The following is a 23,418-nucleotide window of genomic DNA, read 5'->3' as shown; positions in this document are numbered from 1 at the left end:
GCAGTGAGCACACCCTCAGACACTCCCAGCTGCTGAGGAACGGGAGGGCAGAGAAAAGCTCTCCTGCAGGGAACCACTGCTCCTGCTTTTTCGTGCAATGACAGGATGGTTTGGGTGGGAAGGGACCCAGTGCCACCCCCTGCCACGGCAGGGACAAATTCCACTGTCCCAGGCTGCTCCAAACCCATCCAGCCTGGCCTTGGACACTGCCAGGGATCCAGGGGCAGCCACAGCTGCTCTGGGCACCCTGTGCCAGGGCCTCAACACCCTCACAGGGAAGAGCTTCTTCCTAAATTTCTTTCATCTCCTTGCAGCAGTTTCCAGGTACTTGGGAATGTGATTTGTACTGGCTCTGCCGCTCCCAAGACGTCTTTACACCAGATCTCGGATGAGCACTTGTCCCATGAGTTGATGTACGGACTCTGTCTCTCCTCTCCAGTGAAATAAATCAGCAGTATTTTGCAATTGCTGAGCTAACACCGGTTCAAAACACTCATCCGAGGAAACTCAGACAAAAGGAGGCTTTCTTTTTAACATATAAAATGCAGGGCACAACATGGTCTGGCAGCCAGCTATGTTTTTCTTCTCATTCCCTCATAGTTTCAGCTGTCCAGCTGAAATACTGACGTTTTGGCTCTCCGGGTGTTCCTGCACTAATATCCTGCAGCCTCTTCTTTACACCACACAGCAACTCCATGGAAAAGCATCCCCTAAACCCCAAATCCAGTCTCCTCCAACAAAGGTAGGGGAGAAAAAAGCTTAAACAAGGAAGGATGCAGGAAAGAAAATCTCCATCAACCCCTGGATTTTGAATCTCAGAAGGTGATTTGGAAGGTGATGCCTTTGGCAAAGCAGCATTTGTGTTCTGCTGGAAAGGCTCAGGAAAGGGGAGCAACATGCAGAAGGCTGCCCAAGCAGGAAAATAGTTGCAAGAAGGGAACCTGAACCCACTTTACAAAACCTAAAACAAAACAATAAAAACCAACAACGAAAAACGAAGAGGAACAAAAAAACCCACACAAACAAAAGACAACAAACCAAAACCAACAAACCAAAAATCACCACTATGAAATGCATCTTTTCTAGCCTTCATCTTCTGGTATGAATTTTGATTTTTCTTCCCCCAGTCTGGCAACGTTCCCGTAAGAGTTAGGCAAATCCAAGTTTCTCCCTTCCCTTTAGAAGGGCAGGTGCCTCAGCTGAGCAAAAACACACGCCTCCAGGAAGACCCAACAGAGCTCTCATGAAACACTGGAGTGTCCACAAAACAAAGCACCCAAACAGAAGGAGAAAATAAAAATAGATTAAAAAAAAAACTTCTAAAAAAATAAGAAATAATCTACCTCATCCATGGGGTGCTGCACCTGCCTTCTCCATCCCCACAACACAACCAAGCCGCTCTTGGGAGGGCACATAGGACGCCCCTAGCTCAACAGGAGGTGTATCTACTGACATAAACACCCCTCCCTGTGCTACAGGACCAATTCTTTATTCCCCCAGCAGCCACAGGCTCCCTCTGGGCACAGGCAGGGCTGCAGAGCTGCCCCCAAGTGAAGCCTCAGCTCTGCCTCTTCCCACCACCTCAGGGACACCCCAGCTGTAAGATTTCTGTTCTCGCTGCACGTTCCCTGGCTCAGACCCAAGGAGCTTTGCCCCAACACCGGGAAATGCAGTTCCCACCCGAGGGATGCCTCTCCCTTGGGGAAGGACACAGAGTTACGGTCACACAGCAACTGATGACACTTGCCTCAAAGCCATTGGGCCCCATCAGCTCAGCTAAAGGGCTTAACCCGTTTCAAGGCTTAGTTACACCCACTCTTACCACCCAAGGTGGGGAAAACAACTGTTATTATTAACTAGAAAAGCAGCAGAACAAATAAAAATACATCTTGAAGTTATAGCAGAGTGCGGGAAGACAACTTAGGAGCTCACTCAAATTAGGGCCAAAGAGTAACTCAAATCCACCTCTACCAAACACTGCTCTGCCACTTTCCCCTCTCCTCTAAGGGATGACCTCATGCTTCGCTAGGTAGATGAATAACATGAAGGGAAAAAAAAAAAAATTGAATAAACATTAGGTTATTCTTAGATTATTCAAGTTTGTTTTGCTGTAAAAGTGAAGCTTTTGCCAACTGTGCTGAGAGTTCCCAGTTCAGAATGTGCAAGACCAAAGGTTTCTGCCCTTTCTGACAAAATACTCAGCCCCAATAGCTGAGTTCCTTCAGACTGCAAGGGTCAGTGGCTGGATAGGGACGGCTGAACCCACGTGGCTTCAGTCACTGCCAGGGGCCAACGTGCACTCCTGGTAACCCACACCATCACCCACGTCTGGGCTTGTCCCACAGGACCTCCAAACCACAGAAACCCAGAATCACTTGGGTTGGAAAAGGCCCCGGGCTGTGGAGTCCAACCATTCCCCAGCACCGCCAGGGCCAGCACTGACCCCTGTCCCCAAGCGCCATATCCACACATTTGTTAAATCCCTGCAGGGATGGGGACTGCACCACTGCCCCGGGCAGCTGCGCCAGGGCTGGACAACCCCTTCCACAAAGGAATTTTCCCAATATCCAAATGCATCAGAAAAGGCATTAGTGGCCATGCACACTCATGGATGCACCAGGGATTTGGGACCCTGTCCAAAGGAGATGTGATCTACAAAAAAACAAAGAGATGCGAAGCGACTCATGTCCCCTCACAGCTGCTCTACCTTCCATCACACAGTGGGGTGAAAATGGAGGCTGCTGCAAACTTTCCAACGAGTCCTCTTAGGTGCTTTATCAACAAGAAAAAAAAAGAAAAAAAATAAAAAAATCCCTGTTTGGATCACGGCATGGTGCCATCATCACGCAGAGGTGCCACCCAAACTGAACGCCACCCTTTTCACCCCAGATACCAAACCAGCCCTTGCCAGTGTTTCGGTTTCCCTCCTCCCTGTGGCACATCTCACCTTGCTGTTCCCTGATAAGGCAGCACGGTTCCCTTTCCTCCTCCCTGCCAGGGGCAGGGAGCCCTTATCAGGGCATTATTAAAGGCGCTGCCAGAGCACAGCCTCCCAATTCCCAGCTACGCTGGAGATAAGACCCACTTTGTATAAACAAAAATACTCTGCTAAGAGCAGAGACTCGAACGTGAGAGGAGAGGATCAATCAGAGCATCAGCGAGATGGATTCAGCTGCAGAAAAGGCAAATATTTGCCTTCCCCTCCTCTCCCCATCCTCCCTGTGTTGTATTTGCAAGTCGGGGTCACTTCCAACAACAGGATGTCCCCTGCATCAGGCTGGAAAGCCACGTGCCAAGCAACCCCACAGAGCTCCAGCTCAGCCCAGAGCTCACCTCCCACCAGATTCTCCTTGATGCCTTCAGTCACTGATTCCAATCACTGGGGAGGGACTGGGGACAAGGCACCCAGGGACAGCACCCAGGGAACGGCTCCCAGTGCCAGAGGGCAGGCACAGCTGGGATACTGGCAAGGAATTGGTGGCTGGGAGGGTGTTGAGGCCCTGGCACAGGGTGCCCAGAGCAGCTGTGGCTGCCCCTGCATCCCTGGCAGTGTCCAAGGCCAGGCTGGACAGGGCTTGGAGCAACTTGGGACAGTGGAAAGTGTCCCTGCTCATGGCAGGGAGTGGCATTGGATGAATTTTAGGGTGCTTCTCACCCAAACCCTTCTGTGATTCTGGTACTTCCCCACAGAGGGTGTGCAGAAGCCCCCCAAAGTATTTCCATGCTCCTTCAGCTGCTGGCATTTCCAGCTGTGGCATTGTGGATCTGGGCTCCAGGCTGATGCATTTCAGAGGAGCCACCTCGTCCAGGACACGACACATCCCAGGTCTTTGCCGGGTCTGCAAAGACAGCACTGACGGCCACAGTGATCTGGGGACAGCCTGGCTGCCATCCACGGGCACAGCACATCCACAAAGCCAGCACCGATGTACCAGGGAGGAACCCCAAGGGACCGGTTCTCACAAAAGCTCTTTTCACAGGAAAGCAGTATAACCTGCTCAAAAGGCGTTTTAGCCTGTTCAGAGAGGAGGTTTCCCCTCTGTCCATCTACCAGCAAAGCGCTGACAAAGGCCTGGGCTTTGTTTCAAAGGAAGCCAGCAAGCCTCAGCATCGTCCCCACAGCCTGTTTCCAGCCAGGAACGCTGTCTGGGAAAGCTCATGAGCTGGGATTTCCCCGCTCCTCCAACACTTCTGAACTCCTTTCAGGGTTTGCACGGTGCAGGAGAAAGCCCACACCTCGTTTTGCACCGACACAGGGAAAAACAAGCCACAAATCTCTCCTCACCACAAGACAGAAAAGGATGGAGGCTGCTCCAGTAGTGAGACAGACTGCCACGGTTAATATCATTATCACTCCTAACCTGTGTTCTGTCGCTGCAGTAAGTTCATCCTCAGTGCCTTACATCCAGTCTGCAGGAATAAAACGCAAGAGGCATCCCCAGAAACTGCTTAGATCCCCCAGAGTGGGGGGTTTTGTGAGCACCTTTTGCAAGGGATGTTTAACACAAGCAGAGAGTTCAGCAGCTGCTAAGCCCACCCAGGGCAGTCCAGGGCTGCCCAGCCTGGGGGGCTCACGGCATCCTCACAGCCCTGAAGGAGGGACAGCAAGGGACACAGCACCAGCAGCGTCTGGTTGTTGAAAGGACACGTCACCCCTGAAGAGACCCACCAAAATCTCGGGTGTCGCTCCAACCCCACAAATACTCACGGCTGGTTTGGCGGCCAGAGGCCACCGCTGTGCTTTCAGAAACACCCACGCTCGGTGCAGCCCGGGCTTTGTGGCATGAGGGACAGATCACCCACCCCCTCACCGCTGGTTCATTGCCAGAGCACAGAACCCACACAGGTCTCCAGATTTCCCTAAGCTCTGCCTGCAAGTAAAGGGTGGGAAAAGCAGTGTCTCCGTTTTTGACTGGACTGCTTCCATCCGACAACTTAAACATCCTTAATGGACCCTCAGCCATCGAACACGAGCCCTGTGCGTGGGCACTGCAGCTCCCAAGAGACTCCCCCAAGCATCAGTCACGGACGAGTGTGTTAACAGAGCAGCCAACTTTCGAATCAGACATCAATTATGGACAACGCCTGTGAGAGACAAGGGTCAGCGCTGTTTGTGAGGTTAAAGCAGGTAAGGCAGATACAGCCAGGGCCTCTTCCATCTGCTGGGGTGTTTCAAAAACTCTTCAGCTTTCAAAATATGAGCCCTGGTTCTGCACTCATTTGCTGTCCCTGACTTGAAAAATTACATTTGTTTTCTGTGAGCAGGAGGAGTGAAGTCAAACCCTTCCAAATCGGCCTTTCACCTTTCCAGACAAATTAACTATATTGAAGTTTAGCCTTGAGCCAGGACGGGTTTGTCCAGATCCCAGGTACATTTTAGCTGCTCCCAGCTTTCCAGCTGCTCTCCAGGCAGGCGAGAGTGAGCAGGGAGGCACCGGGGATGCAGCCTTCCTCCCCATCCCGAGCCTGCCCATCGCTCCAGAGCCACACGAACGCCACACCAGCCCTGGGCATCCAACACCCACTGCTAATGCTGCAGAAATTCCTCCTGAGTCACTCACAGGACACAGGGGCAGCTCGGAGCTCAGAGCCCCCAGTGACCAACTCAGACACCCAGAGGAGTGTGCGGAGGAAATTAATTTATCTAGACAAGCGTCAGGGCTACGCCTCTGCCAGCGATCTCCGTAACCGCATGTAAAAGCGGCATTTATCAACAGGGACGCATCCAAAACATGTCAGTCTACTGGCTCTGAAGCTTGAAGGCAGGAGAAACAAGATTTTAACCCGAGGAAGGTGCTAACTGGCTCAGAGAAGGTACTTGAACAGCGTTTAGGGAGCAGCTCAGAAAACGAGAGTGGGTTTTATACTGTGGAAGGAGAGCAGTGGAATCGTGGCTGCGGGCAAAAGCAGAGCATTAAAAAATACCCACACCTGAACGATCACACAAAAGCCTGTTTGCAAAAATAACAACAACGGTTGAAGAGTTGGACCCCCTTCCAGAAACCAGCAGCAGCTCCAGCTCATCCCTAGGGTGGATTCTTTGCCCCAAAACGCTGCCCGTGCAGCACAGCTCGACCTCCCATTTTCAGGTATGGCTCCATGACCATGGACATTCACACCAGGATCTTCCAACATCATGTGCCCGCATCTCAGCAGCACCTCACAAACTGCTACAACCCGAGCTTAGCTGCAATGTGAAATTGAGGCAGAAGTGTTGCTGTCGTACTCCAGAAGGATTGCAGAACTTATTTTTAATAAGGGGTTTAATAAGCTTTTAGCAGAGTTAAGTTGCTTTTGCTCGGCTCACGTGGCTGCAAAGATAAAACCTCGCACAAAGCAACAGCCACAAGCTGCTTGACAGAACTTGCAGCGCTAAAAATTATGGAGCTACCTCTTCAAAGAATGTTCTCTTTTGTTGCCTTTGAAGAAAACGTTTATATGCCTACAAACTGAGGTCCGGCTATCTCGCCGTTTTACAACATCACAGAGCTGCACCTCTGCAGTTTCTGTTTGCTTTCAGCCAGGCACCCGCAGGATCAGGAATGAGCAACACTGAAGGTTCGGGAGCATGAGAAAAACACTCAAATCTGGCTTCGTGGACTAGTATTTTTTATGTACTTAAGAGTCACATCATCAGGGCACCCTCCCGAGCTGGGACAGTCAAAATCAATTCCCACACCATATCCCACGTCCCCAGCCACCGCTGGTCACCCACAGCTGGACCAGAGCCACACCACGCTGGGACACAGCTCCCAACACCCTCAGCCACATCCCAACATCCATCAGCCACATCCCAAAGGTGACAGGGATGGTCATCTCCAGATAACACATCTGTTGAAAACCAGTTAGTATCAGTATTACCTTTTTCTCAGGGGAAAAAAAAAAAAAAAAAAAAAAAAAAAAAGGAAACAGAAAGCAAGCCCATCCTGAACCTAGGAAAGGGTCAGCACAATAAAATTTAAGATTAGAAATAACTATTAATGTTTTTCTACCCTGCGAGTGTTTCTCCCTCCCCCACCACTTAGCACAACCTCTATTGTCTGAAAAGCGTTTAACTGGAAGTGGGTCATGTCTCCTGGCATTACTAAATCTTCCCAAATTTCCCCCGATTAGTCAAATGCAATATCCTCTCTGACATCTGAATGATTGAGGTAGTGTGTAATGCCATTTTTCCCCTGAATGAGCCACATCAAAGAGGGTTATAAGCCTAGAGATGGCACTCCAGATAAAAGAGTCGCCAACAGATTGCGCCCAAAATGTTACCGAGGAAAATCAAATCGTTTTGTTGGAAGGTTTCTCCCTTGGAAACATCCAGCCGTTAGTATTGAAAGCGGAGAGACAAGAAACTGCCTTCAGATTTGCTAGCTGCGAGCTGAGTGGTCCCATAGTCAAAGCACTTATAGTTAAAACACGGGAGGTTTTCTATCAGCCACAACATCCAGCCTGCTCTTCACACAGGGACACCAAAAACCATCCTGCTGGGAGTTAATGACAGCTTAAATTTGGGTAATTCCTCTCAAATGGCTGAAAATTACAGCAGAATCCTATCAGACAGGGAGGGAAAAAGAGAAGGGAAAAAAAAAAAAAAAAAAAGGACAAAACAGCAGTAAACCTGCTACCCGAAAAAGAGAATCCCGTTCAGTAACCAGGACGTAACAGCCTGTAATTGCTCAGGCATGAGTTATATCCAAAGGGTTCAAAAATACCACTCATTGAAGCAGAGGGATGCCAGGACCCTGGAAGGATCCTGGGACAAGAGCTGCTCCAGTGCTGATCTGGGGCCGAGCTCTCTCCTCACAGGAAAGGAGCTGGAGCTCTTAAATATGTGTCAGGTTGGTGATTAGGTGAGATCCGGGCAAAGTTTAGTCAGTAACAGCAGGGTTTGCCTTCTGCTGATTTACCTCAGGTGACCTCCCAGTGCTGAAACTTTGCACCAGAGCAAAGGCTGGCAGGAGACAGCACCTTTCTCAGTCAAAATTAAAGTAATGAATTAAAATAATGTTTTTTTAAAAAGAGTGAGAGGGAGGGAGACCTTTTGGCATTGACAAACAGAATATTCTGTTTCTGAGAACTGGTTTTTTAGCGAAAGGTAAAAGGTGTATGGTGCAGAAATCTGTATTAAAAAATAAAAAAATAAAATAAAATAATAATAATTTAAAAAAAAATTTAAAAGAGGGGCCCCAGGGAGGTTCAATTTGCGTGAGAACACTGTTTCAAATGCCTGGTGGTGGACTTTGGGATGCAAACCTTTTTTTGGGTAGAGCAGTGCTTGGGGAGGAAAAGCCTGCTTGCAGCTTGCTTTTGGGGACTGCAAGTCGCTCAGCCTGGAGCAGCCTCAGCCATCCCCACCTTCTCCAGCACCGAGAAAGGGAAATTCGGGCAGGTTTTGCTCCTAAGGATGGTTCAGGCCCACCCTGATGGTCAAGCAGATTCAGGTTGCTCAGAGCTGGTGAGCACTGCTGGCAACCACCCTGGCACCACGGGGACAGTCCCCAGGCTTGGGAGGGCTCCCCGAAACCCAGGGGTGTGAGCACAGCCGTCCCTCACCGGAACAACAGCTGGGAGGGCAAAGTGCAGAGAGACGAAGATTAGCTCCGACAGCCTCGACTCCGAGTTTATTTTGGCATGGCAAGAGCACACAGGGCTTCAAAGCAGCTCTGACGAGCAGGGGCCGGGCAGCAGCGACTGCCCCGAGCTGAATTCCGCAGCCGTCCCTGCCACCGGTTGCACCCAAAGCATCGGCTCTTCCACCCTCGGCACCGGGGTTTCACACAACTGAGACCTGCGAGGCTCAAGACAACTCGATTTTTCTCCTTCCCTCTTGCTTGTTTTTAAATGAAGGTTTTTGTTTAACAGTTCTTCCTCCCTCCCCTGCGACAAGGCAGACAAAGCACCAGCACTCCTCTCACCACTCCGCACGGGGAGGGACAGCTTTCCTCCTTTCCGGGGCAGGATCCAAACAAAAAACAATGCTTTGGAAAGGAGATTAAAAAGAGGAAACAAGCAGAAGGAAGAGGGAGCAACAGATTTCAAAGCTGGTGCGTTCAAGGTTTAGAGGAGCAAGGTATGAGCTGCTTATCTCTGCCCAGGGCCGTGAAATATGAGCTGCAGGAGAGCCAAGGGCAGGTCAGTCACCCTGGGACTTCTGCTCCCGAAAGACGAGGGGAGAAAACACCAGCTCAGCAGAGCAGACACCTGCAGACACCCCTGGGGGCAGCTCTACACCAGCCCACGGGTGAGATGTTCACCCCTCACGCAGACCTGGCCTTCCCTGAGAGCTTTTCCGTGGTGTTACACGTCTTGCTTCAGCTGGAACGTGCCTTGTCGGTACCATTATTTGTGAGATGACAGCGCAGGTGCTCACAGTCTAACCCAGCAGGGAACTGAGCTCCTCCAAGGCCAGGTGAGACAGGAAAGCAAAGGACACGAGACACCGACCAAGATCTGGATAAGCGGCTCTTTATCTTCAATTTCATTATTTGATTTCTTACCACTGAACATGGCGGTGAAAGAGGCATCAGCCAAGCAACAAACAGGCACCCCACAGCTGTGGGAAGGGCTGGCAAGAGCCACACCAACATTCCCACATCCACCTCCCACCCAGGACTGGCGGCTCTGGAGCAGAACTTTCTCCTCCAACCCCTCTCCGAAACAAGACACGTGGTCCTGCCAGAAGACGTGGGACCAAAACCCAAGACCGCAGCAGTCCAGTGCTGCCACGTGAAAGCCACCTCCAGCTCTCCATGCCCACCCCACCAGGAGACCCAGCGTCCCTGAACGAGCCCCACGCCACGCCCAGGGCACTCTCTGTGCAAAGAGGAGCAATACCCACAGCACCCCACAGCCTCCCAGAGCCCACAGTAATTAAGCACCATAAACCCACAAGGAGTTACCCAGCTTAATTAGATTGAAAATTACAACTTCTATCATCTCAGCATCTTGGCATCCACCGGCTGCCTCGAGATATGCTTGCACCAACCGTGCTCGCCTGGGGTGCAGCACCAAGGACCAGCTCCTCAGCAGGCACAGGGATCAGATTTTGTTATTTCTATCTTGTTTTCAAGCCCTTTTCGATGCTAATTTGCTAATGCACACGTCAGCGGCCCCAGGTGCCTGCTCACACCCAGCCTGCTCTGGCAGCTGGAGGTTTGCCTGTGCCACCTGAAACCATCCCTGCGGGGCTTCCAGGAGAAACCCGACATTCCCGTGATTTTTAAAAAGCCACCTGTAAATACATCAAGGGTCTTTTTTTCCCTTTGAAGAGCAGCGACTCGCTGGGCCACATCCCTGAGGTGTAACGTGCTATTGTGACAGGCAGTGGCCGTGATTCAGCCCCGACACATCCTGCTCCCAGCAGCCCTGTAAGTGGGGGTTAGCACATCCTACCAGCACCTCACATGCCGTGACACTTCCAGCAGGGAGCCTGGGCCGTGACTCACGGGAAGGGCGAAGTTGGAATTGGGTGTAAGGGCTCCACCGAGGCATGGAGCCACCAAGAGAAGCCCAACCCTCCACGGGCTGCCCCTGGTCCTTCAGGGTGGGAAGTGCTTGTGGTCTGAAAGGGTTGGGCAACCCCCAAATGCGGAAAGGATGTTCTCAAGGAACATCCTGAGCTGGAAGCATGTGGTGAACGGAGACTTGTGGATGAGAGCCAAGAGAAACATCCAAAAGTCAGAATGGATGTAGGTTTCACAGAGATGTAGGTTCCCCAGAGCAGCTGGGGCTGCCCCTGGATCCCTGGCAGTGTCCAAGGCCAGGCTGGACAGGGCTTGGAGCAGCCTGGGACAGTGGAAGCTGTCCCTGCCCAGGGAACTGGATGACCCTTGAAGTCCCTTCCAACCCAAACCTTTCTGGGATTCCACGACACAGCACACATCTCCTTCCCGGAGGATCCACGGAAGCACCAAACACCTGGAGCACCCAGAGAAGGCAAAGCCACCCCAGCGGTGCCAGCACAGTGCCCGTGTGGGAGCACGAAGGGAGGGAGGTGAGGGCTGTACATCAAGGAGGACACGAAGAGGGAGGGTATCCTGCAACCTGCCCTGCACCACGCAGAGCCGGGGAGCGCAGCCAGAGGGGTGACACAGCTGACCTGCTGGATCTGCCAGAGCAGGGCCCGAAGCACCACTGGATTCCTGTGGGGAACTGAAAGTCAGTGCCACAGAAAACTGCTCAGGGAGGAGAAAACTGGTAACGAAATCTGAAGAAAAGAGAAATCGGCCGGGGTTTGGTTAAAAATGGCAACGGATGGTGGCACAGCAGGTCAGGAGCACACACCGCTGGAGGAGCTGCATCAGCACCCCAGAGCCTGCACCGTGCCACGGGCTGGGAGTCAGCACCTGCAATTGAGGGCTTGCTCTGCTCACAGTGAGGGTTTATGGACCTGTGCTGCCTTTACAGTTCTTGCAGTCCCACAGCCCATACTTGGACACGTTTAACTCGTTCCCGTGATTCCCAGGTTTCAGTCAGCTTGGAGAAGACTCTAGACACGGGCAAACCAAGGACAAAAGGAGAGCACAGCTGGAGAACGAGTCACATTTCCAGGTTGCAGGCTCTTCCCTGTAGGGTTGCTCCTCTCCAAACCCTCTGGATACCACACAGGGAAGGCAAAGAGCATAAAGCCCAAACCCTCAAAGCTTCATTAGCTTCTGAGCTAACTGATGAGTTTACCACAACCCAGACCACACATTAGAGAGTCTTCACACAAGGAAAGCCACGTGAAGCCCTTCACCCATCAAGCCTGGTCCTTCCCAGCCCTGCCACCATCTCTGGACAGGTCCCTACTCACACCTGAAGGTTCAGGCCAAGCCAAAACCCAACCCCACCCCACAAGACGTGTCCTAGAGCAGGCCAGAGGCACACAAGGCCAACTGCTTTACCACCCTCTCGAGACACAGAAAGCTTTTTTCGGTTCTGCTAAGTAGCAAATTCTTCCCTAAAGTGCTCTGCAAACATTTCAGGTGTCTGCCACAGCCTGAGGTTTCGCTGCAGTAACAGCAGTCATTTTCCTGACCTGAACTGCAGTTCACTCCGATGTTCCTTTAACCACCACCACCAAACGCCTCCGTGCACAGGAAGGGTCAAAGATCAGGCGATAGCACCGCACAAAAACACCCAACTCAGAGTTTCACCTGCATTACCTGATATTTATTACACCCGTGGCTAACTCGCAAGGTCCAGAGTCCACCTTCATGCTCAAGTGGGGCTACCCCTGTGGATTCCCTGAAGGACAGCTGTCCCAGTAAGGGTACATCACTCCTGTTTTGGACAGGGCTCCACATTAATTGGTGTGCAAATTAAAAGTCCAATGCATCCAGAGCTGCACTGCTTTACAGCAAACCGGTAAATTTAAACACTCATGCATAAAAATACAGTCAGAAAACATACACAGCCCTCCTTCTTGGTCACCAGAAGAGATACATGAGTTCACACTCAGGGTCATTATTTTCTACGCCTGATAATTGGCAGCAAGAAAGAGCAGCAGAGCAAAAATCCTCCCCTGTACATACATTCCTCAACAGCAGCCAGGCTGCCTGTAACAAATAACCTTGGATAAACTCCTTCCTCAGGGCAGGAGAGGGCAGGAAGGACTCATCCCACCCAATCCTGTAAGAACCAGCACAGCACCACCTCAGGCCCACTGCTGCTCCCATCCTTCACCCTGGAGTTAACCCAGAAAATTGCTGCAACTCGGGCTTGCCTGCACTGGGATTTCCACACCACAGTCTCGCAGCCTGGGAGCAGAATCAGGGCAGGAATTCTCAGAAACAGGGTTTTTTTAAAAGAGCAAGCTGATTAATCCCATCCAGCAAGAGGGCACACAGCTGGGATCTGGCTAATTCCCCCTGCTGGAGCCCAGCACCTGCACTGAGCTCCGCGCTCCTTGGCTCTCGTCTGACCCAAGCACAGGGGCTATTAAATGCACAGCTGAGATGAAAAATTGCACAGACAGAGGAGGAAATGGGGTTATTTTGGCAGCACAAAGCCCCTGGAGCAGCGTGCCCCGCGGTGCGACGTGCACCCACCCGGTGCCAGGAGAGCACGGGGTGAATCCCGGCCATCCCCTGCCTGTCGAGGGAGGGAAATGCCCCCCACGCCACAACCTCTCACCTCCCCTGGATCCACCCAAGGCCCAGACCTGGTGGACTGGAGGATATCTGAGCCTTGGGCTTGGCTCTGCCACCGCGGGGAAGCCGAGGGGGCCCCGAGCGGCTGCGGCGCTGGCCATGCCCTTGGCACGGTCCCCAGCTGCAGAGAGCTGGCTGGAGCAATCAGAGTTTACATTTCAATGATTTTCTCTCTGCCACTGCAGCTCATATAATGAGGCAGGATCAGGAGGAGCCCGGGGATGCCGACGGACCCGGCTCCTTCAGAGAGACAGCCCCGTCCTTAAATAAAAACCCCAGCGTGGCCCCCAAGCTGTCCCTGCCCTTTGTGGCATGGCCCAGACACGTCTTCACAATCTAAAATGAAGAAGGAAGAAAGACAAAAACCTTCAGCTATAACCTGCTTTTCCCAACAGGAGCTGCAACGGCAGCAGCAGGAGCTCAGGAGCTCTGCAGCATCCCGTGGATGTCCTGGGACTGACCCCAAACACCCCCCGTCCTCAACACTCATTCCCAGAAATTCATTCCACACAATCCACGAAAATCTCCTCTCTCCTTCCCAGCTGCTCCTCAGCCCCAAACCAGCTCACAGGCACACGCTAAGGATGAACCCTCCCCGAGCTTTGCAGGATAAATAATTTTCTGAAGGTTTTATGCCAGAAGGTTTATGCCAATTCATTGACTCAATCAGTGTGTGATCACACTGGCAGCATTTATGCACTTCTGAAAAGTTTCTTCCCAGGGTCAGAAACCACCAATTCATTCCAGCTATTTCATTTAATACTACTTTAAGCGAAAACCAGAGAGTTTTCTATACCCAACACCAGCCATTAGGAGAGGATTTTTTTTTTTTAATGCATCAAGCTCCATAGTCTGTAAGAAAATACTTGGCAAATAGCAGCCACTTTGCACAATGAGAGGGTGTAGTGGTTCACGTTCACTAAGTTCTGGTCTTAGTACTTACTTTTTCTGTGGGAGAGAGACTAGGAGAAAAACAAAGCAGGCTCAACCTTAAAATTAACAAATAGGTTTATTACTATACACTAAAAGCATAGAAAAAAGAAAGTTGGAAAAAACCTAAAACAGAATGAGACGTCAAAAACACTCTTCCCTCTCCTTACAAACTGTTCGTTTTCTTACAAAACAGCATAAAGAGACAAAACTTGTAATTTTCAGTCAGTTTCACTATCTGACAATAGTCTTTCACCAATTCTTTAGGGGAAGAGTCTCTTCTAGAGTCATGGATCCCACTGACAACTTAGAACAGTTCTCTTGTGGGTTTTAAACTGTCACAAAAACAACCGCCCGGAGAAACCTGCCTTTGTGACCCTCCCAGGAGCAGGTTCCCAAGCTGCTTATGGGTCATGGGTCTTAGACTTTTGCATACTGGGGTGTCACTTTTTAAAGATGAATAACTGCAAAGCAAAGGATTCTTCACCTCAAAGTACAGAGATATCTTCTCACTTCTTCACTGGCGCAGGGGGCTTCTCATCTTTATCTCTGTTCAAGCATCTTATAGGATATTACTTAGTCCATCACAAACACCTTTGCTCAAATCCACACACAAATTAAAACAATCATCTCCCCAAATGCATATCTTTCCCACGATTTAAAGGAATGATCTAAATATAGAGTTCATTTCCATGGCTCAAATAAGAATGGAACAACCAACTCTTCAACCCTCTGTCCCAATAGTCTTTTCACTCTTGCTACTGACTTCATGCTGTTGTTCTTTATGTTCACTCTGTCCTTTCTTACTCTCTCAAAGAAGGGCCAAGCTCTGGAAGCTTCATGCTGCCAAGGAAGAGTTAAATCTGCTCGGAGTCTTTGTTTCTCTCTCTGTATCTCCTGGTGTTAGATGTTCAGGCTGCGCTGGTGCGGGAGGAAGAACTCTCACAGAAACATCAGAGATCAGAGCACCCGGGCAGTCCGGAATCACAAAAAACAACAGGCAGGATCATAAATGCCTTCTCAGCCCACCCCTCGGTGTAAATCGGGGTGGCCTCGGCCCAAATGGTGCCCATGGCTCTTATCAGGGCCCGGCAGAGATCCCTCTCTGCTCCAGAGAAGTCTGAAGAAAGCAGCTGTTGCAAAGCAGCAACCTCTCGTTTCCCCCCCTTCACCCGGGGGCTGATGGAATCCGGCCAGGCCCCAGGCCAGCTCCCCTCCAAAAGGAGGGACCAGCAGGCCCAGCCCAATGTTACCTGTCTCTCTCTGGCCAAAGGAAAGAAGAAAAAAGACCCACCTACAGGAAATTCACAGGATTTTAGATGGTACTTCCCAAAGTCGCAGCTAACAATTTTCAGTGGTCAGAACAGATACCAATATTCCAACTAACTCTCTGATAGGTCCCTGTCTTTTCAAAAGCAATTCCCAGGTCCTGACCTGGAAAATTATTCTACACTCTTCTATAACTAAAAAACCAAACTGTACTAACCCAGGACAGAGGGGAAAAAAAATAATATGAAAAATAAATACCTTGGTTTCTTATTTACCCAGAGCTTGCAAACCTTCTGAAGAGCATATCTCGAGCTGCACAGCAGCCCGGGAGCAAAAAGACACAGATCATTGCCTAGCCTGGCAGAAGCACTGTTTTGCATGAGGTTCAGAGGCTATACTTACAAGGACAATTAACATATTTTAAGAAGCACCTTTGAGAGAGCAGAACATCAGAAGCCAAAGCAATTACAGTTGTTTTTGTCATAGGAAGAGCTTCACCTTACAACACAACAAAGGTCAGCCATACAAACAACGCTAATTTCTGGTTTAGTGCTTCTGGGGATGGCACCTGCCACGGGATGTCCTCGTCCATCCCTCCTGCCCAGCGCCCAGCCCAGGGCACAGAGCATCCCGTTATCCCACGGCAGGGTCACGCTGGCACCTGCACAGGCTCACGAGCTGCCTTTTCCTGGTGAAGAGGATTTGACAACCCCCCCCCTGCCCAGCAGAACACAGTTTTCCTGGGCAGGGCTGCACCAGGCACATCAGGGATGTGGCAGGAGCAGGGCCAGCACGAGCAGCCTTAGAAAGATGCTTCTTGGGCAATGCACAGATTAGGAAAATTTCTTCTAGCTCTCCATCTGGAACAGGCTGTTGCAGGCTGGAATCCTTGAAAGCACCACCTGCCCTATTCCTCTTGCACAGGCTGGTGCCAGCGGCTCCAGGACCGGGTCTGCATCCTCTGCCACAGAACTCCTTTTCTGCTGGGACGTGCACTAAACTCCTGTTTGACGCTGCCACAAAACGAAATCCACAGCCAGATAATCCCTGAGTCCCCAGCTGAAGCAGTGGGAGCGAGAAGAGAGAATGATCTCTCCATAACTATTTACCAAAGTGGAGTCCTACGTGCTTGAAGGTTGAGACAGTTTTGGAACGGCTCTCATGCTCATAATTAGGCAGAGCTATTAATTAACCTGCCTGATGGGGGCTATTAAACACCAGTCAGCCCTGATCTGGAAGGGGCATGGCGAGGCATCCCTTCCAGCAGAAGCCCACAGCTGCTGGTGCTCCCAGGATGGGCTCCTCTCCCACCTAAGCGCTCCCCAGGCCACTCAAACACATCAAATTCATCAGCACGGTGACCAAGAAAACCAAGAAAATTACTGCGTGTCCCCACAAGGCCCCGGAAAACCTTCTGCAAGCACCACACAGAAGTTAAGGGCCCTCCACACAACACATACCAGTTCAGCAGGAAGGAGACCTGAGAATTCCCACCTGGATGCTCAAAGGCAGCTCCTCAGCAGTTTCTCTCACCCCGGTTCCAGCAGGAGGAGGCATGACTCAGAGGACAGCGCAGTTGTGGCTGTGCTAGCACACACATTTAGCACGCATTGTGGGATCAGTAGGCTCTCAGCAAGACAGCGGTACTGACTGCGGATCATTCTGCTCTGCTCCCCCCAAAAGCAGCCTCACCGCCCAGCACAGACCCCGGGGGCCTCACCCCTGCCCCTGGGCAGTCAGCTCCTGCACAGAGCTGATGTGCAGGGGGGCACCAGGACCTTCCCCAGCGCCAGAGACCAAGGCAAACACATCCCCTTCTCCTCGGGGACCGCCGCAGCCGCCGGCACCGCCAGGCTCAGCACCTCCGGGCTGTCGGGCTTATTTCAGGTTTTAAGCTTTCTTTGATCTTTTTCTTGTACTCTCAAAGTCGCAGGAAACATTTTTCCTGCTGCTTCAAAGGCCGGAGCTGGCAGAGAGGCCCCGTGCAGCAGACAGCCCAGCAGGACAGTCCTAAATCTCACCGTGACTCAGCTGCACAGACAGCCCATGTGGGCTGCAGCCCCTGGCCCCACCACCTGAAAAAACAGCCGCATCCCCAGAACGTTCCTGCAAAACTGACAGGCAACAGCAGAAGGGCCGTCGCTGAAACACCTGCTCTCACCGAGAAACTTTGTTGTTATTAAAAATAAACCTAGAGTTAACAACACGCACGGGCTGCCACCAAACCCCCGTCACTTCCTCTATCAGAAAGTCCCTATACGGCAACAGGATCCCAAGCAACGCCCCAGGAGGCAGCTGACTCCTGTTCAACAGGAATATAAACCGAGGCAGCATAAAGAAGACAACACAGGTGAACTACCTGCTCATCACGTTAAAAAATCAATTAACCAGGCTGATTTAATCAGCCCATCAACAGGGATAATGCAGCACTGGGAGCCAGCCTCCCTCGTCCCCAGGGATGTTTCCATCACATCCATGCACTCTTCCTAAGAGATGCTGCGGTCGGCACCTCAGAGCCGTTCAGCCACAGCTTTACTTCTGCTCCTCTCCGGGTTTTCCAAGGGAAAAAGGTTCTCCAAACTTTGCTTTCAAAGTGCTCCCGAGAAGGACGGAGGTCACCCCACTCACAGACAGCCCAGGTCACCCCAGCGGGGCTTCTGCAATCCCAACACGTTCCAAGGAGGAGCCGCCAGATCCAGCATCCCTCCTGCATCCCTTTGAGAGCGACAGCCAAAGAAAAAGATGCGTGGCGACCCCCGACATTACATAAAAATATCTGTTGGCAAAATGAGTTACAGAAGCAGAAATCTGCGGCAGAGTTGAGCCCGGGAGGGGACAGAAAGCAATTCCTGGTGCCAATCCGGCAGCACCTCCATGAGCTGACCACAACCACAGGAAGAACCCGAACCACTAAAACTCTCATTGTGACAAGGGATGATGCTGACACTCTTTACGCAGCAAAGCCTTTCCTGAAGCCAAGCGCTGCTCCCGGCGAGCCCTGGCCCGGCGTTATCGATGGCTTTGACAGAGCACATTCCCCGGATCGCGAGCAGCTCCGGGAAGGCGCAGAGCGCAGCGAGGGGGCTCTCTCCACGCCAGAGCGAGCTCCGAACCAGGCGGATCTCGCACCGCCTGCGAGGAGCTCTTTCATCGGGACAAGTCAATCGGCAAAGATCTCTCTGGACACAAGCCTCTCCCTGGGAAGAGGAGCGGAAAGCTCCGAACTGTGTGGGAGGCATCCACAGCCTAGGGCTGGCCAAGGGTTGGGAATTCCTAAGTATCCCGCAGCCAAAATAAAAAAAAAAAATTAAAAAAAAAATTTAACCAGAGTGGAAACGGTGATTTTTCTAGTGCAGACCGCAGGCTCTGCTTTAAAAAGCGCACCTGAGCCTCCAACTACCATCACGATCACTTTTTGAGAGTAAACCTTCCCTCTGGGAGGCGTCGGGCCCGTCGGGGCGCGGTGCCCAGCCAGGCCACCAGCCATGTCACCTTCCCTGGCTGCCATGAGGAAGCGGGCGCGTCCCATCGCGCCCCTGCCAAGGGATCACATCCAGGAGTTGTGGAACAAAAAGGACTCGGGAAACCGGACACCTCGAAAGCCTTTCGCTGAGTTACGGCACTTTGCGATTCTGCGATTTTAAGGACCGCATCTTCCTCCCCCCTCCACCCCCGTGGTTTAGGAACACCCGAGGGAAGAATTATTCCAGGGGGATCTGGGGAAGGCTGAGACCGTTTTGGCCGCGCAGGTGAAGAAGCGCACGGAGGGCGAGGCCACCGCCGCCACCACCGCCACCCACACGGGCGAAGTTCACGCTCCCAGCGCAGAGAACCGGGGTGGGTGAAACGCCGGGGAACCGGGAGGGGACCTGGAGGGGATCGGGAGGGGACCGGGACCCCGCGGGGGGACGCCGGGGGTGCCCCCTCCGCATCCCGCGCACCTGCGGCCGCCGTCCCGGCGGGTGCGGGAAAGTTGCGGGGCCCCTCCAGGACCGGGAAGCAGCCCCCCCCGGGAGGACAGGCGGGACACGGAGAGGCACCCGCAAAGCCCCCCGCGCCCCCTTCCCCGCTCACCTTGGTGTAGAGCTGCGTGGCGGACATGTCCGGGGCGGGCGGCGCTAGGCGCGGGGCATGGGGGCGGCGGACGGCCGGACAGACCGCCGCACGGACGCACGGACACACCGGCACTCCGACCTTTACACCCGCCTCGGCCGGCCGGGCGCGGGCACGGGAAGCGAAGGGAGCGGCGGCGGCAGGAGGAGGAGGAGAAGAAGGAGGAGGAGGAGGAGGCAGCGCCGCTCCGCCTCCGCCGCGCCCCGCTCAGGTATGGGGAGGCTCGGCTCTCTTCGGTTCCCTTCGGCTCGGCTTTTATTATTATTTCTTTTTCTGAAAAACGGTAATTTTAATAAGTTTTGTTTGTTTGTTTGTTTGTTTTCCTTCCCGGCCGCTTCCCCCGCGGTCCTCAGCATCCCGCCCGGCTCCGGCGCCCCCCGGGCAGGGTCCCCCGGCAGCGTAGGTTGGTGCTGCGTTTGGGAGTTTGTTTGTTTGTTTGTTTTCTTTTATCCATCTTCCTTTCCCACAGAAGAGGAGCAATTAAGCCCCGTGCAGGTGCCCCTTGGTGGTTTTCGGGTCTTGCATCCCCCGCCGGCCTCTGGGGATCACCCACCTTTTGGGGAGTGAGGGGCGGCATTACTGGGGTGACCTTTGCCAGGACGCGCCTCGTCCCCGGGATGAGAGCACTGCCCTGGCGAACCCACTGGAAATCCACTCAAGAAATGTGCCAGGGATAGTTTTTTCTCTGTCTTTTGCCTGCAGGTGGGTTTGGGGTCCCCCCAGCACCGCTGCTCCTGGGCGCTGCTTGCGTGTCACTCCTACGCCGATGGCAGGAATTGCAACTTCCACAGCAACAGCCAAAAATTGATCCCAGCCTGTCAAATCTGTGGCCATGCTGCTTCCCACGGGAGCACCCTGTTCTGCAATTCATGCTTATACGGCACTTTCAGAGCCTGAGAGGGAGAACGAAATGCAAAGTATTCCTGATTAACCACTTCTGCTATTCTTTATCATTCAAGGTATTTTGCATATTAACTGAGCAGGCAGAAACCACACTCAGCGGATCCTGTTCTCTGTCTCTGGAGTTGTTTACTCCGTCACTGGGATCCCTCCTCCAGTGGTTTCAGGCTGTGACACTCACAGGGCACCCGCAGACTTTCCTCAAAGTGATCACTGGTGGCATCTCACACTCTCTTTCTTGTCCCCTGAGGGATAAAACTCTCCCTCTTTGTCGTATTTTCCCTCTTCCACCCCAGAGCCTGGCAACGAGCAGTGCTGATTTGGTGGAAAGACAGCCAGCATTGCAGATACCTCTCTTTTCCAGCTCTGATATCCTTGATGAATAAAAAAAAAAAAAAAAAAAAAAAAATTGCAGGTGGCTCTGGGGGATGTCTGGGAAGGAGGAGAGAAGGGGAGAAAAAAAAAAAAAAATGCACCATGTCTAGAAATCACCCTGGGAAAATTTGACAGGGTAATCTCTGCAAAGCCTCCAAGAGAGCTTTGTCAGGCAAACAAAACTTGCTCCTCTCATTTCATTAAATCAACTGCAGAAACAAAACGTGGAGCACTGGTGCAATTAGAAGCAAAGCTTTCCGTGAAGCTGGGGTAGCAGTGATAGCCCCGAGGCAAAGCACAGCCATTCCCGTGAAACACCAGCTGGTGCCACGTGTGATTCTCCATTTATCCAAAACTTTAATTAAACTCAGAAACTAAAATCCCCAAAACACATACAGAATCCCTGAAGTACATCCTAACTGCTGAGTTTCTGGAATTTGTCCCCTCCAGGAGATAGAAGCTTCTTTCCATTTGGGAATCAAAACTTGTGTTGATCAAATTTAACAAACAGGGGCTCTAAAATAGCAGTTTACGGTACCCCTTCTCGCATTCACATGGGAGGGACCTTGAGGTAAAAATTAAGTAAACACCAGGCGTTTTTCCCCTTGAAGCACAGCCAGTGGATTCTTTACAAGGACAGGATGGGTCAGAGCTCATTTTAAGGCCCCAGCCTTGTCCCTGTATTGTAATGACACGTGGAGACCCCAGGATCAGATGGATGGAAGGACGTGTGATGGCACAGGCCAGTGAGGAGCATCAATTCTGACAGCTCTAAATGTCATCACAGCATAGCTGGCTGTTGCTAAATACAACCCCAGGTCCTGAATTTTTGCATGCAAAGATGTCCCAAAGACCTCAAATCTGGATTTCACTCCTCCTGCGCCACACAGAAGTCACCACATCTGGACAGAGTCCCAGGGTCTGGCAGAGTCGTTGTACCGTGGGCATGGTGGCACCGGCTGTTTCTGCAGCAAGGGTTCCTACCTGGGTTACAGTAATGATAAATTATACCAGGTGATAAAGCAATGAATAATTCATATTCCTGCAAATAGAACTGATTCTGTCCAAAGCCCTGCAGCCCAGCCCCAGGGAGCAGGGACCAAGCCAGCACCATGCCACAGGGTGCTGGGAACCACTCCAGAGATCATCATCTTCTTTCTGTGGCCAGAAACGTCCCTATGGGAAGCCCTGGGGTCAGTGTAACTGCCCTTGCAAGCAGATGGGTGCATGTAGAGAAGTCCTAAAGCCTTGGGAGATGCTGAGGATTCAAGCCCTGGAGTGAGTCTGGGATGATGTGATCAGGGACTGGCATTCCCAGCCCTGCCACAGGCAAGTCACCCGCGAGCTCTGCTCTTCCTCTGTCACCACGACAAATTTAACTTAAAAACACGGGGAAGAACATTTTTGCAAAGCTCTGGTACGTGTCTAAGTGGAAAAGGCTGTAACTTCCAGGTTTCTAAATGCCAGTGTCTCTGTCCCTGCGTGGCTCAGAGCCCTGGTGCAGGGCAAGCTCAAGCCTAAGCCGGGCCGCTTCCCTCACCGGCGCTGTCCCTGCACTCGCTCGGGGTTTAACAGCTGGTTTGCCTGCAGGGTTGCTCACCGGGGCAGGAAATGCCACAGGATTTCGGGAGCAGCAGCTGCGGAGGCTCCTGGCACCTGCAAGCCACAATTCCAGATGCGTTTGGCTCGTTACTGCCTGGTCACCTGTAAGTCAGAAGTGTAATGTGAGCGCTGGCCCAAGGCAGGCAAAGAAAGGCACGACCACGTTCTGCTCGGTGCCCTATTTGCCACCTTACTGCGAGGAGATCCAGGGAGCTGGAAGAAGATGGAATGTTCCATCCAAAGAGCTGGAAGAAGATGGGAATCAGCAGGATTAAGGAAACCTTTCAGTCTTGCCAGAGAAAATCATTCTTATTGCATCTCTCATCTGTTAGGGGCAGGAAGAAGGGGCCTCTCCGTGCGGCTCTCCAGTTCTCCTGGACCAACCTGGATCCTAAAAAGCACTTGGCAGCAAAGGGTTCAGCCCCAGCAACTTGTTCATCCAGCAACAGTTTTCTCTCAGAAGAGTTTAGTTGCCCGTTATCCCATGGGAATTCGCTCCTGCTGACTGCAAACTTCTTCCAGTCTAATCTTTTAATCTTCTGCAGACCTCATGTCCATTGCAGAGGAAATTTGCCTCCAGGAGCAGGAGCTCAGATGCTCTATAAATGTTTGATAGCTCTGACCACCTCTTCTGAGTTATTATTTTATTTAAAAAGGAGATTTATTATGGTTCTGGATGACTTGAATTCACAAAGCTCGCCAATGTGGTATTTTTTTTTTATCTCTCATATCGGGTGTACCCAACAAATGTCACAGCCTTTAATAACATGCTTTAATTAATCCTGGAATTCTGAATGTGCTATTATCTTCATTTTTCAAAGAGAGGTCACAATAGTAAAGGAAAATCTACATTGCTTGCACGGGCTACTCCAAGAGTCTGCGGCAGACCAGGAAATTAATCTCTTAATCATTCTGCCAATTTGACTTGGTGGTGAGAGCACAGACCTATGACTACCTCAGCTCTCTGCACTGATGAAACTATTTCCTTTATCTGGGATGGCCTTTCCCACCTGCAAAACAGGAAAACAGGAGCAGCTCTGATGTCTCCTGTGTAGCTTTGGAGATGGCTGCTGAAAAGCAGCGTGTAAGGGCTCGGCATCCT

General features: G+C 51.8%; 1 protein-coding gene across 3 annotated transcripts in view; it reads right to left on the bottom strand.

Annotated features, from left to right (window-relative positions):
• MYO5B (myosin VB) overlaps nt 1-19,531 on the bottom strand; it is a 153,149-nt gene extending 133,618 nt beyond the window's left edge. For all 3 annotated transcript variants that reach the window (XM_040090695.2, XM_040090694.2, XM_040090696.2), the window contains exon 1: nt 19,401-19,531. In XM_040090695.2, the coding sequence (XP_039946629.1) occupies nt 19,401-19,427 (27 nt within the window). In that variant the 5' untranslated portion in view covers nt 19,428-19,531. The remainder of the gene's footprint in view (nt 1-19,400) is intronic.
• Between the last annotated feature and the right edge of the window lie 3,887 nt (nt 19,532-23,418).

Source organism: Hirundo rustica, chromosome Z (assembly GCF_015227805.2).
Source record: "Hirundo rustica isolate bHirRus1 chromosome Z, bHirRus1.pri.v3, whole genome shotgun sequence".
Lineage (NCBI taxonomy): Eukaryota > Metazoa > Chordata > Aves > Passeriformes > Hirundinidae > Hirundo > Hirundo rustica.
This window is presented reverse-complemented; position numbering and strand designations above follow the sequence as displayed.